This window comes from Staurois parvus, unplaced genomic scaffold (assembly GCF_062004578.1).
Source record: "Staurois parvus isolate SC_StPar_1 unplaced genomic scaffold, SC_StPar_1.0 ptg002347l, whole genome shotgun sequence".
Lineage (NCBI taxonomy): Eukaryota > Metazoa > Chordata > Amphibia > Anura > Ranidae > Staurois > Staurois parvus.
In genome coordinates this window covers 55,553-71,949 of record NW_028320143.1, presented here as the reverse complement: position 1 = coordinate 71,949, position 16,397 = coordinate 55,553, and the positions used below count along the sequence as shown (strand labels likewise).

Sequence of the window (16,397 nt, the reverse complement as noted above, 5' to 3'; positions counted from 1 at the left end):
ATGAAACTGTCTAATGCAGGGGTGTCCAAACTTTTTTCAAAGAGGGCCAGATTGGATGAAGTGAACATGGTGGAGGGCCGAACATTTTTCCGAACATTCTTTGATCCATTACAATTAAATGCAAATAAATTATTTTATGCCAAGTTAATTGCAAACGACATACTTTTCATTTCATAACATTAAGATCAACTGACAGCTGAGTTTTCACAATGTATTGAAAATAAATTAAAAAAAAAAACTTACCTGCACTAATGTGAAGGGTGAAAAAGGTAGCTGGAGCTGAAGTCTCTGCTCGGCAGCCGGGAGGGGAAGAGAAACACACTTCACGCTGGAAGCCTGGCCCTGACGTCACCGCCCTCTGTCGCTCCCAGCGCGGCGCAGTCACGCATGCGCACTGCTCTCAAGCAGAAGACTGTCTGCCACAGAAGGGAGGGCCGTGCGACAGCCGCATTTACACAGACCAGGGAGAACGCGCCGCAGTCAGGCATGCGCACTGCCCTCTGCTCTCAAGCAGAAGACTGTCTGCCATAGAAGGGAGGGCCGTGGGAGGGCCACATTACACAGAGCAGGGAGGGCTGTTGGAGGGCCGTATTAAACCGACCCCCGGGCCGAAAATGGCCCGCGGGCCAGACTTTGGACATGCCTGGTCTAATGCCCTGTGTAAAAGAGTTCCTCCAGCTGGAAAGAAGAGTGCCCTAGCTGCAGTATTCCCAATTACAGCGCTTAAAGCCTTTAGCTCTACTGTCAATGACATCATCCCATGAGTATCAAGAGTCTGACTCTCAAGCGCATCAGCTTCTTCTCTCTTATGAATTTGGAACTTTACAGCCCTCCTCCCATATCATTCTCTGCATCTACTATAACTCCTGGATTCAACAATCCCCTGCCAGCTATAACTGGTGCTACATCAAATTATAGTATACATCAATCACAAGATATCATATTTATAACTGGCAAGGGAGAAGAACGAAGCCTGGACCGGGGAAACTTGCCAAATGTTTTGCGCTACCAGACCAAGGATAATTTGTGATGCAGGAAGAGCACGGTGAGGGGGGCAACTGTGCTAGTTGTAAAATGTAAAGAAGACTAGCAAGAACCATACAGGTAAAGTGCCCTCTGTCAAGAAAATATCCTGGGCTTTAGTACACATACAAAATTTACATCCATTTAACTCACTTTTGGTCTCCAAGTTAGACTTTTATTGCACAGGGCAACTGCAGGAATGAATGTAGCATCTTATGACACTTCGCTATGTCAGCAGTATTGCACAGCTCTCCTTAGGTAAGCTCCTTGCCACCATAGAAGAGCTCCCCAAGAAAAAAATAAAAGGTCAACCAACTTTTCAGTGTCTTACTGTTTCACGGTTCTGTTCACATGACCCCCCACCTATTTTTTTTTTTATTACACTAAGCCCCCTACCTTTTGTCCACTATGCCGTAGCTTGTACACTTCAAAAAGGAAAAACTGTATAAACTGCCCATCCTGCCCATGGCATGAAGAAACGGCAGTTCATACGTGGACAATTTTACAATTTCTGAGAAGTGCAATGTATCCTTCCACAGCCAGTCAATGCTAGAGTAAATGCCAACTCAAGATTGGCAGTAACATGACAGCCAGGCACAGGGAAGAGAAGCCAGAACCTTTGCTCTGGGTGGCTGAATCCTTCAACTAGACCTCTGTGGAACGTGAAGTATGGAACCAGCCTGGTGACATAGGGATGTTCTTTTGTCACAATATGTTTTTCATGGCTTTAACTTAGTCATTTGTGCACCATTATGGCTACGCAGCGCAAGTAGTCATATTGGTGCAAATTTACCAAACACTGCAAAGACTACTTTAACCACTTCCAGTCCGGACACTTTTACCCCCTTCCTGTCCAGGGCAATTTTCAGCTTTCAGCGCTATCACACTTTGAATGACAATTGCACGGTCATGCAACACTGTACCCAATTGAATTTTTTACCATTTTTTTGAGACAGATAAAGCTTTATTTTGGTGGTATTTATTCACCGCTGGGATTTTTATTTTTTTTGCTATGTAAATGAAAAAGTCAAAAAATGTTGAAAAAAATTTTGCAAATAAATAATATTTCATCATAAATCTTTGCCAAAATTTATTCCGTTATCTTTTTAGTAGAAAAACAAATCCAAATTAATTTATAACCTAAAATTATAATTTTTAAACATTTTTTTTTACATTTTTATTTTATTTTTTTATATTATTATTTATTTTTTTTTTTTATTTTTTTTTTTTACATACTGTCAACCTAGCAGTACAGTATCACCATGGTGACACTGTACTACTTGTGGGGGGGGATGAAGATTTTTTTTTTTTTTTTTTTTACACGGATTGCTTTTACACCCATATAGGATGTAAAAGCAATCATTTCTCTTTCTCTCTGTGTGCATTCTTGCACTCATTGAGAAGTACTGAGTGAGCTGTGATTGGTCACAGCTTGTCACATGGTACAAGGCTGTTGTGAATAGCCTTGTACCATGTGACCTCTGTGATCATTCACAGATTTCACACGTAGTAAGCAATGATGTCACAAGTGACATCTTGCTTACTACTTTGCATGTGATCACTGATTGGTCAACCAGTGATCACATGATCGGGACCTCGTACAGAGGTCCCGTCCGACGATCGGTGTTTCACTGTGTCCGGAGGGCACCGGATCGCGGTGCTGCGTGCTCCCAGGGAGCGCGCACAAGCAGGGTGCGGGGAGGCCGTTTATAAACGGCCACCCGACCCTGCAGTGCCACCATCTGGCCGTTTATATGCAACGGCCGGTCGGGAAGTGGTTAACAAATAAATTATATTAAAAATCACTACAAGTGTTTAAGCAGCAAAGCCCATTCTTCTGATACATTATCATTCTAGAGCACGTGTCAAACACAAGGTACGTGGGACAAATTTGACCTGCCAGGCCATATCATGTTGCCTTTAAACCTCTCCTGCAACTTCAGCAGCCCACTCGTCCTAGCCTCCACCTTGTCTCAGCAGTCGGCAGCAGAGAGGAGGACAGCATTCCTCCGCCAGATCCTGAGCTTCTCCATACAGCCGCAGAGAGGCTTGACTGCTCGTCTGTGCAGTGCTGGGAAAAGGTCATCCAATGCCCAGGGCGAACATGCCAAAATGTGCCGCCCTCACCCCGTTTCGCCCATGGCCAATCATCTTACCCATGCCTGACAACCATACCTGATCAATTATACCTACGTATACAGTGCAGTTTCAGGTAGCACTGTGTTGGGAGCAGCCTCTCTGCGGTTACGGAGAAGCTCAAGATCTAGTGGAGGAGTTCTGTCCTTCTTTCTGCTGCCAACTGCTGAGACAAGGTGGGGGTGGAGACAAGGGGGAGGGGGGTGCTGCAGCTTCAGGAGAGGTGCGAGGGCCACATGAAATGGTCTAGCGGGTAAGATATGGCCCGCGGGCCTTGTGTTTGACACGTGCTGTACTTTCTGCTTCCCAGCTCTGCCCCCAGCTTCCTTCTGTCAGGAGCACAAAGTAAGGAGGGGAGCATTGTGATGTAAGAGAGGGTGGGGAACTCTTGAATTCTGATGATGGGGGGGCTCTTGACATCTGATGTATGGAGGGGTCAGGGTGCTCTGGACGACTAGTCTTGCAGATACAACTTGCAAACATAATGTTGATACGGCCCACAATGAAATGGAGTTTCACACCCCTGCTCTAGAGACTCAGGCCTATTTAAATTGATATTACAATTCTATGCGGGCAAACTAATAAAAACGTAAAGCCGTGTCTTACCCTGGACGGCGTCGTGGGGAGTGCTTGTTGTAGATGCGCTCCATGCTACATCGGAGATTCAGCTGAGCGGTGATGGCTTGTTTTAAACATTCTCTGTCCTCCTGGTCCTCGCTGCGTTCTTGTAACAGCTAAAAGAAAGTGCTCGATTAATTGAACAATTTACTCCTGTCCTTAAAGACCATGTTTTGAAATGAGTTGTAGAAATTATTATTATTATTATACAGTATTTATATAGCGCCAAAGGGTATGCTCAGCGCTGTACAGTAGCAGGGGGGACATAACATGAGACAATACAGTAACAATACAATACACGAGGGGTTCGAGGGCCCTGCTCTTTCGAGCTTACAATCTAGGAGGGAGGGGAGGGTGGCACAGGAGGAGATGGCTGTGGGGGATGGAATGGTGGGTGGAATGAAGGAGGTTGGCTGTGAGGTGAGGTCGGGTGTTAGGAGAGGTTGGGGTAGGCTTCCCTGAAGAGGAGGGTTTTCAGGGTGCGCCTGAAGGTGAGGAGGGTAGGTGACATTCTGATGGATTGGGGTAGGGAGTTCCAGAGGATGGGGGAAGTCCTAGAGAAGTCCTGCAATCAGGCGTAGGAGAAGGAGACCAGGGAGCTAGAGAGCAGGAGGTCCTGTGAGGAGCGGAGGGCACAGGTAGGGTAGTATCTGGGTGTCAGGTCAGTAATGTAGTTTGGGGCGGCATTGTGAATGGCTTTGTAGGTCAGAGTTAGCAGTTTGAACTTGATGCGTTGGGCAATCGGGAGCCAGTGAAGGGATTGGCAGAGGGGGGAGGCAGATGTGGAGCAGTTGATGAGGTGGATGAGTCTGGCCTCTGAGTTTAGGATCGACTGGAGTGGGGATAGCGCTCGTTTGGGTAGGCCGGTGAGAAGGGAGTTGCAGTAGTCCAGGCGTGAGATGATGAGGGAGTGTACGAGTTGTTTGGTGGTGTCTGGGGTGAGGAATGTGCGCATCTTGGAGATGTTGCGGAGGTGGAGCCTGCAAGATCTAGATAGCAGTTGGATGTGGGGTATGAAGGAGAGGTCGGAGTCCAGGGTGACACCCAGGACTTTGGCGTGTGGGGTGGGAGAGATGGTGGTGTTGTTAGTGGTGATGGAGAGGATGGGGGGGGGGGGGCACGGGGTGGGGGAAAGACCAGGAGCTCGGTTTTGGATAGGTTAAGTTTGAGGAAGTGGAGCGACATCCAGTCTGATATGTCGTTTAGGAGGTGGGCGATGCGGGCAGAGAGTGAGCGGGTGAGGTGGGGGGTGGAGAGGTAGATTTGGGTGTCGTCGGCATAGAGGTGGTAATTGAAGCCGTGGGAGTGAATAAGTTTGCCAAGGGAGGAGGTATAGATGGAGAAGAGGAGGGGCCCGAGGACAGAGCCTTGGGGGACCCCGACAGAGAGGGGGAGGGAGGGGGAGGTGGCAGTGTTGTAGGTGACGCTGAAGGAGCGTTGGGAAAGGTAGGAGGAGAACCAGGAGAGGGCAGCGTCTTTGATGCCAAGGGAGTTCAGTTTGGCAAGGAGGAGAGGAGAGATCAATAAATCTAATCAATTAGGTATTTCCCCCCTTTCCCTGCAATTAGAGCAACTAACAAATGATCAGCTCTCTGGTAGCCGATTGCCTCCATCTAGGTCTCTGTCTATCCCCTCTATCCCATCATCCTATAAGCATGTCTCATGGTAGGGCAGGGAATCATGGGAGCTCAAATTATTTCTGGTTCCAACTCCAGCTCAGGTATGACATCCAGAAGGAGTGCCAACTAAAATAGGGACATTCTGCACAGGTACATGACAGTTAAAAACACAGAGAACACTTTTGAAAGGTAATATTGTATTGTGTTGTGCATACAACTGACATTCAACAAAATGATTGAATACATTGCGATGTGACAGAAAGAAATTAGCACTCATAGGGCCCATGTACATGGCCAACAGGAGGTTCCATCTCTAACTATGTGCAAACCACGGAGGATACTGTCGGACTGTCAATGATTTGTGTATAAAGAGACAAAAAGCGGGCGCATGGGCCTAGTGCATTACCTTAAAAGATGAGATTTATTGATAAAAAAGTATAATACTCACAAGAGAATTAAAATGGAAAGCAAGGGAATGCAATGTGGTCCAAAAAAACCCTGAAGGTGGTCTGGTGGGGGACTGTAGACCTCTGGATAGCTGGTGGCTGACACGTTTCAAGGTTATACTGAGGGATCTGAGGAAGAGGTATAACCTCAAAACGCGTCAACCATCAGCTATCCAGAGGTCCCCCACCAGACCACCTTCAGGGCTTTTTTTGGACTACATTGCATTCCCTGTGACATGCTTTCCATTTTATTTCTCTTTTATTATACTTTTTTATCAATAAATCTCATCTTTTAGGGTAATGCACTAGGCCCGTGCGCCCTCTTTTTGTCTCTTTATACACAGCTCTCTTTGGATTCCCCTGGTCCGTAGAGGGCAGCAAGGCTTGCATTCTTTTCATATACATGTGGGGATATTGAGACGGTGGAGTCCATTGTCCAGCGCAGGAGCTCAGGCATAGGGTTGTCAGTGGTGTACCCCAAGGTTCAGTGTTGGGACCCTTACTTTTTAATATATTTATAAATAATATCGGGTCTGGGATTAAAAATTCCATTTCAGTCTTTGCAAATGACACCAAGCTGTGCAGTGGAATAACTTCTTACATGATGTCTCCAATTTACAAGCCGACCTCAATGCACTGTTTAACCACTTCAGGTCCAGACACTTTCAGCCCCTTCCAGTCCAGGCCAATTTTCAGCTTTCAGCGCTATCACACTTTGAATGAAAATTACGCGGTCATGCAACACTGTACCCATATGAATTTTTTTAGCATTTTTTTGAGACAGATAAAGCTTTATTTTGGTGGTATTTATTCACCACTGGGAATTTTATTTTTTTTGCTATGTAAATGAAAAAGTCCACAAATTTTGAAAAAAAGTGTTTTTCTTAAACATTTTGCAAATAAATAGTATTTCATCATAAATCTTGGCCAAAATGTATTCCGTTATCTTTTTAGTAAAAAAAAAAAAAAAATAACCCAAATTAGTTTATAACCAAAAAATATAATTTTTAAACATTTTTTTTTTATTTTTTTTATTTTTTCATATTATTATTTATTTATTTGTACATACTGTCACCCTAGCAGTACAGTGTCACCATGGTGACACTATACTACTTGTGGGGGGTGATGAAGATTTTTTTTTTTTATACTGATTGCTTTTACACCCATAAAGGCTGTAAAAGCAATCATTTCTCCTTCTCTCTAGCTCCATTCTTTCAGCCATTGAGAACTACTGTGTGAGCTGTGATTGGTCACAGCTTGTCACATGGTACAGGGCTGTTGTGAATAGCCTTGTATCATGTGCCCACTATGATCATTCACAGATTGCACACGTAGTAAGCAATGATGTCAGAAGTGACATCTTGCTTACTACTCTGCATGTGATCACTGATTGGCCAATCAATGATCACATGATCGGGTCCTCGCACAGAGGTCCCGTCCGATGATCGGTGTTCCACTGTGTCCAGAGGGCACCGGATTGCGGTGCTGCACGCTCCCGGGGAGCGCGCACAAGCAGGGTGCGGGAAGCCATTTATAAACAGCCACCCGACCCTGCACTGCCACCGTCTGGCCGTTTATATACATGGGCCGGACGGGAGGTGGTTAATTGGGCAACTATGTGGCAAATGAGGTTTATTGTTGATAAATGTAAGATTCTGCACTTGGGGGCTAAGAATATGCATGCATCATACATACTAGGGGGGGTACAACTGGGGGAATCAATGGTGGAAAAGAATCTGGGGGTTCTGGTAGATCACAAGCTTAATAATGGCATGCAATGCCAAGCTGCGGCTTCTAAAGCGAGCAAAATCCTCTCTTGTATTAAAAGAGGTATAGACTCCAGAGAGAGAGATATCATTTCCCCCAATAAAAATTATTAGTAAGACCTCATCTGGAATATGCAGTTCAGTTTTAGGCAATAATACACAAAAAGAACATTGGGGAACTGGAGAAAGTACAGAGAAGGGCAACCAAACTGATAAGAGGCATGGAGGAGATCAGCTATGAGGAAAGATTAGAGGAACTGAATTCATTCTCTCTTGAGAAGAGGAGATTAAAGGGGATATGATCTCCATGTATAATAGATAAGGGGGGGATATGATCTCCATGTATAATACATGAGGGGGGATATGATCTCCATGTATAATACATGAGGGGGGATATGATCTCCATGTATAATACATGAGGGGGGATATGATCTCCATGTATAATACATAAGGGGGGGATATGATCTCCATGTATAATACATAAGGGGGGGATATGATCTCCATGTATAATACATAAGGGGGATATGATTTCCATGTATAATACATAAGGGGGGATATGATCTCCATGTATAATACATAAGGGGGGGATATGATCTCCATGTATAATACATAAGGGGGGATATGATCTCCATGTATAATACATAAGGGGGGATATGATCTCCATGTATAATACATAAGGGGGGATATGATCACCATGTATAATACATAAGGGGGGATATGATCTCCATGTATAATACATAAGGGGGGATATGATCTCCATGTATAATACATAAGGCCGGATATGATCTCCATGTATAATACATAAGGGGGGATATGATCTCCATGTATAATACATAAGGGGGGATATGATCTCCATGTATAATACATAAGGGGGGATATGATCTCCATGTATAACACATAAGGGGGATATGATCTCCATGTATAATACATAAGGGGGATGTGATCTCCATGTATAATACATAAGGGGGGATATGATCTCCATGTAGAATACATAAGGGGGATATGATCTCCATGTATAATACATAAGGGGGGATATGATCTCCATGTATAATACATAAGGGGGGATATGATCACCATGTATAATACATAAGGGGGGATATGATCTCCATGTATAATACATAAGGGGGGATATGATCTCCATGTATAATACATAAGGCCGGATATGATCTCCATGTATAATACATAAGGGGGGATATGATCACCATGTATAATACATAAGGGGGGATATGATCACCATGTATAATACATAAGGGGGGATATGATCTCCATGTATAATACATAAGGCCGGATATGATCTCCATGTATAATACATAAGGGGGGATATGATCTCCATGTATAATACATAAGGGGGGATATGATCTCCATGTATAATACATAAGGGGGGATATGATCACCATGTATAATACATAAGGGGGGATATGATCACCATGTATAATACATAAGGGGGATATGATCTCCATGTATAATACATAAGGCCGGATATGATCTCCATGTATAATACATAAGGGGGGATATGATCTCCATGTATAATACATAAGGGGGGATATGATCTCCATGTATAATGCATAAGGGGGATATGATCTCCATGTATAATGCATAAGGGGGGATATGATCTCCATGTATAATATATAAGGGGGGATATGATCTCCATGTATAATACATAAGGCCGGATATGATCTCCATGTATAATACATAAGGGGGATATGATCTCCATGTATAATACATAAGGGGGGATATGATCTCCATGTATAATACATAAGGGGATGTGATCTCCATGTATAATACATAAGGAGGGATATGATCTCCATGTATAACACATACGGGGGGATATGATCACCATGTATAATACATAAGGGGGGATATGATCTCCATGTATAATACATAAGGGGGGATATGATCTCCATGTATAATACATAAGGGGGATATGATCACCATGTATAATACATAAGGGGGGATATGATCACCATGTATAATACATAAGGGGGGATATGATCTCCATGTATAATACATAAGGGGGGATATGATCTCCATCTATAATACATAAGGCCGGATATGATCTCCATGTATAATACATAAGGGGGGATATGATCTCCATGTATAATACATAAGGGGGGATATGATCTCCATGTATAATACATAAGGGGGGATATGATCTCCATGTATAACACATAAGGGGGGATATGATCTCCAGGTATAATACATAAGGGGGGATATGATCACCATGTAGAATACATAAGGGGGATATGATCTCCATGTATAATACATAAGGAGGGATATGATCTCCATGTATAATGCATAAGGGGGGATATGATCTCCATGTATAATATATAAGGGGGGATATGATCTCCATGTATAATACATAAGGCCGGATATGATCTCCATGTATAATACATAAGGGGGATATGATCTCCATGTATAATACATAGGGGGGATATGATCTCCATGTATAATACATAAGGGGGGGATATGATCTCCATGTATAATACATAAGGCCGGATATGATCTCCATGTATAATACATAAGGGGGGATATGATCACCATGTATAATACATAAGGGGGGATATGATCTCCATGTATAATACATAAGGGGGATATGATCTCCATGTATAATACATAAGGGGGGATATGATCTCCATGTATAATACATAAGGGGGGATATGATCTCTATGTATAATACATAAGGGGGATATGATCTCCATGTATAATACATAAGGGGGGGATATGATCTCCATGTATAATACATAAGGGGGATATGATCTCCATGTATAATACATAAGGGGGGATATGATCACCATTTATAATACATAAGGGGGGATATGATCTCCATGTATAATACATAAGGCCGGATATGATCTCCATGTAGAATACATAAGGGGGATATGATCTCCATGTATAATACATAAGGGGGGGATATAATCTCCATGTATAATACATAAGGGGGGATATGATCTCCATGTATAATACATAAGGGGGGTATGATCTCCATGTATAAACACATCAGTGGTTCATATAGTGATCTCGGTGTAGAGTTATTCCCCCTGAGGTCATCACAGAGGACAAGGGGGGGGCTCTTTACGTCTGGAGGAAAATAAATTTAATCTCCAAACACAGAAAGGTTTCTTGGAGAGTTGGTTCTGGCCAGTTCAGTGGATTGTTTTAAAAAAAGGTCCTGGATTCTTTCTTGGATACACAGAATATAAGTGGTTACTATTTATAGGTAAAGTTGATCTAGAGAATATCCGATTGCCTCTTGGGGGATCAGAAAGTAATTTTTTTCCCTGCAATAGAAAATTGGATCGTGCTTTTCTGGATTTTTTGCTTTCCTCTGAATCAACTGCGGGTGTAGGATTATAATTTTTTTTTTTTTATGGTTAAACTTTATGGACTTTTGTCTTTTTTCAGCCAGACTAACTATGTAACTATGTAATTCCCTGCTGAAAAAACGCTCAAGCTCCATACAGGGTCAGTAGGGTGTACATCTTGAAGTTTGCTGTATGTAACTTCCCTTCTAACAAATTACATTTACACTTACAAGGCAGATTTTATTGTGTTTGGTAGCGGTGATAAACCTTTTGAGAGGCAGCAATATGCCTTGAATGGTAGTTCCAACATTACCAAATATTCAACAGAAGACTTACCTCCAACAATTCAAAATAGTGCAAACAGTGGTAAACAGGAACCAGCATGAGACGAGGGAGGATGTACCTCACTGCTTCTTTAAAGCCGTCGGATATAGACTGAGGGTAGAAGACACCAATTAGAGAACATGACCTTCTGCGGTTTAGAAGCTCCAACAAGCAAGACCTACGCACAATGTTGATATATTTACTACGCGGCCTATTGACACAAAGATTAGGGCCCATTCATACTAGGAGCTGCATATGGATCTCACAGGAAGGCTGTGCAGTTCCTGTGCAATTTACATGCAGTTCTGCGCAGTGCAATTTCATTCATTTTGAACAGGCTGAAATTGCACTGCACCAAAAGAAGTGCATGCACTAATTGTGGAAAAGCGCTGCAATCGGATCGCGTGGTACCTTTGTATGATACGATCCGGTGTAGGAAAAAAAAAAACTGCATTTGCAACCTGCATTTGGGGTGTCGTTAACTTTGCACTGACACCCACTGCAGATCTCAAGGGCAGTGCGATTTGAATGTGGTGCGGGAAACTATCACACAAGGTGGATTTCCCACACTGCATTCTAGTGTGAACGGGCCCTTAAAGAAACATTGCCACCTTGCCCATGCTGGAAAAAGCAACAAAAGCCCCCCCCCCCGGATAATACTATACTCATCATAGTAACAGTGTCTCTGAAAAGTCGCCCCCCTGAGAACACTGTACTCATTATACCTGCACTCCCTCACAGCTTACAGTAAAATCGACTAAGCTGGTAACCTGCAGGAGCAGTCATGGCACTCCTCCGGTCTTGGGACAGTACAGGGTCCAGGGACTGGCAGCTAGGCATGGTAACATCATGGGAAGCAGGTCACATACTGGGTATTCTTCACAGCTGCAGAGGAGCAAGCCGCTATGAGAGAGCGCAGGTAAGGGGGTCAGGGGACACCCTTTGCAGAAATATTGTCACTCTGCCCTGCATGGGTAAGGAGACAGTGGGAAAGTCTTACCAAAACTGGTGCACACAGAATCTGGTGCAGCTGTGCATATTAACCAACTGGCTTCCATGTTTTGGTCCTCATGAACACCGGACGTTTTTACAGCGGCTGTTTTTGGCACTTTTTTTTTTCTAAAGCCAGTATGTTATCCTATGTGTCCATGCACACACAGGCTGTAATCAGTGTTTTTTGGCAGGGGTGTTTTCTGGCTGGAAAAAGAACCCCAGAGGTAGCGGGTTTCTAGAGGAGGTTTTTTTTTAGCTGTAAAAAACATTCTAACGCTGAAAAACGCAGTAAAATAAGGCAAACCGAAATTTTTGGACTTTTGTTTGAACAAAAAAATGTGTGGGGGGTAAAAAAATATGCTAAACAACGCTAAATACCGCAAACGCAGAAAATTGCTAATGCAAAAACGCTGAAAAACTTGCGTTTTTACGTGACTTTACACAGCTCACGTTACCAGCGTTATTAAAATGCCCAGTGTGCATGGAGATTTATTGTTAAGCTGAAGTTAGAAGCTGACTGCTCCAGTTTTAGTAAATCTCCCCCAGTGTCTGTTTAAAGCGGAGCTCCACCCAAAAGGGGAAGTTCCGTTTTAAGTCTTTGTCCCCCGCTCCCCATTAAGGATTGGCACCTTTGGGCAGCCGGTACCCGAATTTGACAGGTGCCCACTCCCACTTCCGCTGCAATCGCCTGGGCAATCAGAAGTGGAAGTTGTCCTCCCCCCTCCCTCCCCGTAGTCTTCTGGTACACGTGACAGGTCCCAGAGGACTACGTGGCCATTCACAAAGTTCAGCGCTTCTTGCGCATGCGCAGTGGGCACCCGGCTGTAAAGCCGCAAGCTGTCACAGCCGGGTGCCCACACTGAAGATGCCGGCACCAGGAAGAGAAGATGGCCGGTGAAACCAGCGGTGGTGAGGACACCGCTGGACCGAGGGGCAGGTAAGTGGCTGTATTTTAAAAATCAGCAGCTACAGTTTTTGTAGCTGCTGACTTTTTTTTTTTTTTAAGGTGGAACTCCGCTTTAAGCTCTTAGTGAGTAAATTGTGCAAGTAAGAGGAACTCTGACATAATGTCTGTGTTGTCCATCTTATTCAATCAACTATCCCTACTGTTTCAGCAAATTCAGGTGAGCAATGTCGCATGCTATGAATTTCATACTTAAAGGGTATGTATACCTTCTTTTATTTCCTCAATTTTTGTCTGTTAAAAATACCATAGTACAGATTTTATCATATTTATTTAAAAAAACACACAAAAAAACCACCGGTTGATCTTGCCAGAAATCTCGTAACCCCACAAGTTCCTGGGCTCTCAGCTTGTGCTGCTCTCTTAATTTTTACATTGTTCCCAACTATACTGGGAACTACTGAACTCCTCCTATATAGGTTACGGAGAAAAGGTGAGAGGGAGGTTATTTTAATGTCTGTGGGCTATGATGCCAATTCTCCAAAGATACAGTATAGTCAGTGAATGGTTCCTAGGGCAGGAAGTGTGTTAAATGTAAAATCACCAGCTGAAAAGAAAGAAAAAGACTAAAAAAGAAAACTAATGCAGCCACCTTATATAGGGACTGGTAAGTTTCATTATATTACATTTTTGTTCTTGGGTTTAGATACATTTTACATAAATGGACAGATGCATACAGTGCTTCACCTCTAATGGTAGATGAAGCATTCTCAGAGTCATCGACACAATGTACAAAATCCTCACCTGAAAATGCAGGGGAACATTAGGTTTAGTCATGAGGTTATTGAAATGCTCCTGGAACTGGGTGGCAAGGATGTCCTGGGATAAGGTTTCATACGGGTCGAAGGCTTGCTCCTAAGGGTGCAATACAGGAAGTTTTGTTATTTTCCCATCTAAGGTCGTTTTGTACCATGCGATCTGGTGCAGGCAAATGCATTGTGTTTGCAACCTGCATATGGGGTGTTGTTAACTTTGTATTGAAACCAGCAGCAGATTGCAAACACAGTGCGACTTCAATACATAAGCATTACACTGCAACGCGCAGGTGCAAACCCAGCCTATGACGCCGGCCATATAATTGCTTAACAGTTCGGTTAAGAGCACAAGCAACTGTAACAGCTGTTATTCACGGCATGCCTTGAATTTTACGGTCTTGGAAAACAATTACATTTAGCTCCAATTTCAGATGGCTGTTTGGCAGTCTTCTTGTTGATTTCATGGTGTTGACTACGTTGTCTTTTCCAAGGGTTTAGGTCTTATTTGCCCACCTGCGCATAAGCTGCCTGATTATTGCATTCTCTCTTGCCTCATAAATATTTTCCATGTTCTGCACTATTTATGTTTAACAAAGCTTGATCAGCTATTGAAATGAATAAACGGTGTTGCTACGTCTGGAGGCATTTGTTCTATAATACATCGGTTCTGGATGCACAGCTGTCCCAAAGAGATGACACTTACCTCCTGTTCTAAGACGACAATAGTGCAATTGACTCTACTTATCACATTTCCTAAATTGTATTCCTAATTAGGGTGAAACAAACTCTTCCAGACTTCAGCAAATAACTTGGGAAGACCTTTTATTAGGGAGGGGTGGAAAGCTTCCCCATGAAGTCATTTTCCTCGGGCTAGATATTATGTCAGGCTATTGCGACTCTGACATAAAACCATTGTTGGAATTTAGGCATGTGTACCCAACTATTTTTATGCTGTATAATTAACAACTTAAGTGTCCTTTTATCATGCAGTGGTAAATGACCGCTGCTCAGTTCTCCGGCATTCTCAGAGGAGACAGTTCTCCTCTGAATGCCTTTTTATGAAGCGGTGTAGATCAGTTCTCTGAATGAGGAGAGAAGTGATCTACAAACGCTTTGAACGCTAGAAAACGGCTGCTGTTACTATAATCTCGCGAGATTCCAGTAAGAGATCAGTCAAGCACCGCTTACTAAACAGGGATAAATTATCGCGGCTTCGTTTGCGGTTCCCCCCCGATTCTCGACCTCTGAGCTGGAGAATCTGGAGGGAGAACACAGATCGCCAGTGAAGGGCTGACATCGCTCCTTCATACACTGGCCGTCTGTGTGCTGAGATGATCAGCGGAGGAGAATGTGTTCTCCATTGATCATCTCAGTTTCCTAAACCACTAATGATCTGAGATCAGCAACGATCCTTAGGATCGCCGCTGATCTCAGTTTCATAAAAGGGCACCCTAATGTCTTTCAGTGATTAGATACATTTCCACATTTGTTCACTGTCTGAACTGAATTGAGGAAGCTGCCCCTCAAAAAAATAAAAATAAATAAATAAATAGAAGAGAGAAGCGATCTACAAACGCTTTGAACGCTATAAAACGGCTGCTGTTACTATAATCTCGCGAGATTACAGTAAGAAATCAGTCAAACACAGTTTACTAAGCAGGGGTAAATTATCGCGGCTTCGTTTGCGGTTCCTCCCGATTCTCGACCTCTGAGCTGGAGAATCTGGAGGGAGAACACAGATCGCCAGTGAAGGGCTGACATCGCTCCTTCATACACTGGCCGTCTGTGTGCTGAGATGATCAGCGGAGGAGAATGTGTTCTCCATTGATCATCTCAGTTTCCTAAACCACTAATGATCTGAGATCAGCAACGATCCTTAGGATCGCCGCTGATCTCAGTTTCATAAAAGGACACCATAATGTCTTTCAGTGATTAGATACATTTCCACATTTGTTCACTGTCTGAACTGAATTGAGGAAGCTGCCCCTCAAAAAAATAAAAATAAATAGAAGAGAGAAGCGATCTACAAACGCTTTGAACGCTAGAAAACGGCTGCTGTTACTATAATCTCACGAGATTACAGTAAGAGATCAGTCAAACACAGTTTACTAAGCAGGGGTAAATTATCGCTGCTTCGTTTGCGGTTCCTCCCGATTCTCCAGCTCTGGGCTGGAGAATCTGGAGGGAGAACACAGATCGCCAGTGAAGGGCTGACATCGCTCCTTCATACACTGGCAGTCTGTGTGCTGAGATGTGTTCTCCGCTGATCATCTCTGCTTCCTAAACCACTAATGATCTGAGATCAGCAACTATCCTTAGGATCGCTGCTGATCTCAGTTTCATAAAAGGACACCATAATGTGTTTCAGTGACTAGATACATTTCCACATTTGTTCACTGTCTAAACTGAATTGAGGAAGCTGCCCCTCAAAAAAATAAAAATAAATAAATA

General features: G+C 43.4%; 1 protein-coding gene across 1 annotated transcript in view; it reads right to left on the bottom strand.

Moving 5' to 3' along the window:
* SOS2 (SOS Ras/Rho guanine nucleotide exchange factor 2) overlaps nucleotides 1–16,397 on the bottom strand; it is a gene marked incomplete at its 5' end in the record, with an annotated part of 96,605 nt that overhangs the window by 41,671 nt on the left and 38,537 nt on the right. Inside the window, 3 exons of the mRNA XM_089665783.1 lie at nucleotides 3,766–3,893; nucleotides 11,247–11,345; nucleotides 13,936–14,046. Coding sequence (XP_089521909.1) covers nucleotides 3,766–3,893; nucleotides 11,247–11,345; nucleotides 13,936–14,046 — 338 coding nt within the window. The remainder of the gene's footprint in view (nucleotides 1–3,765; nucleotides 3,894–11,246; nucleotides 11,346–13,935; nucleotides 14,047–16,397) is intronic.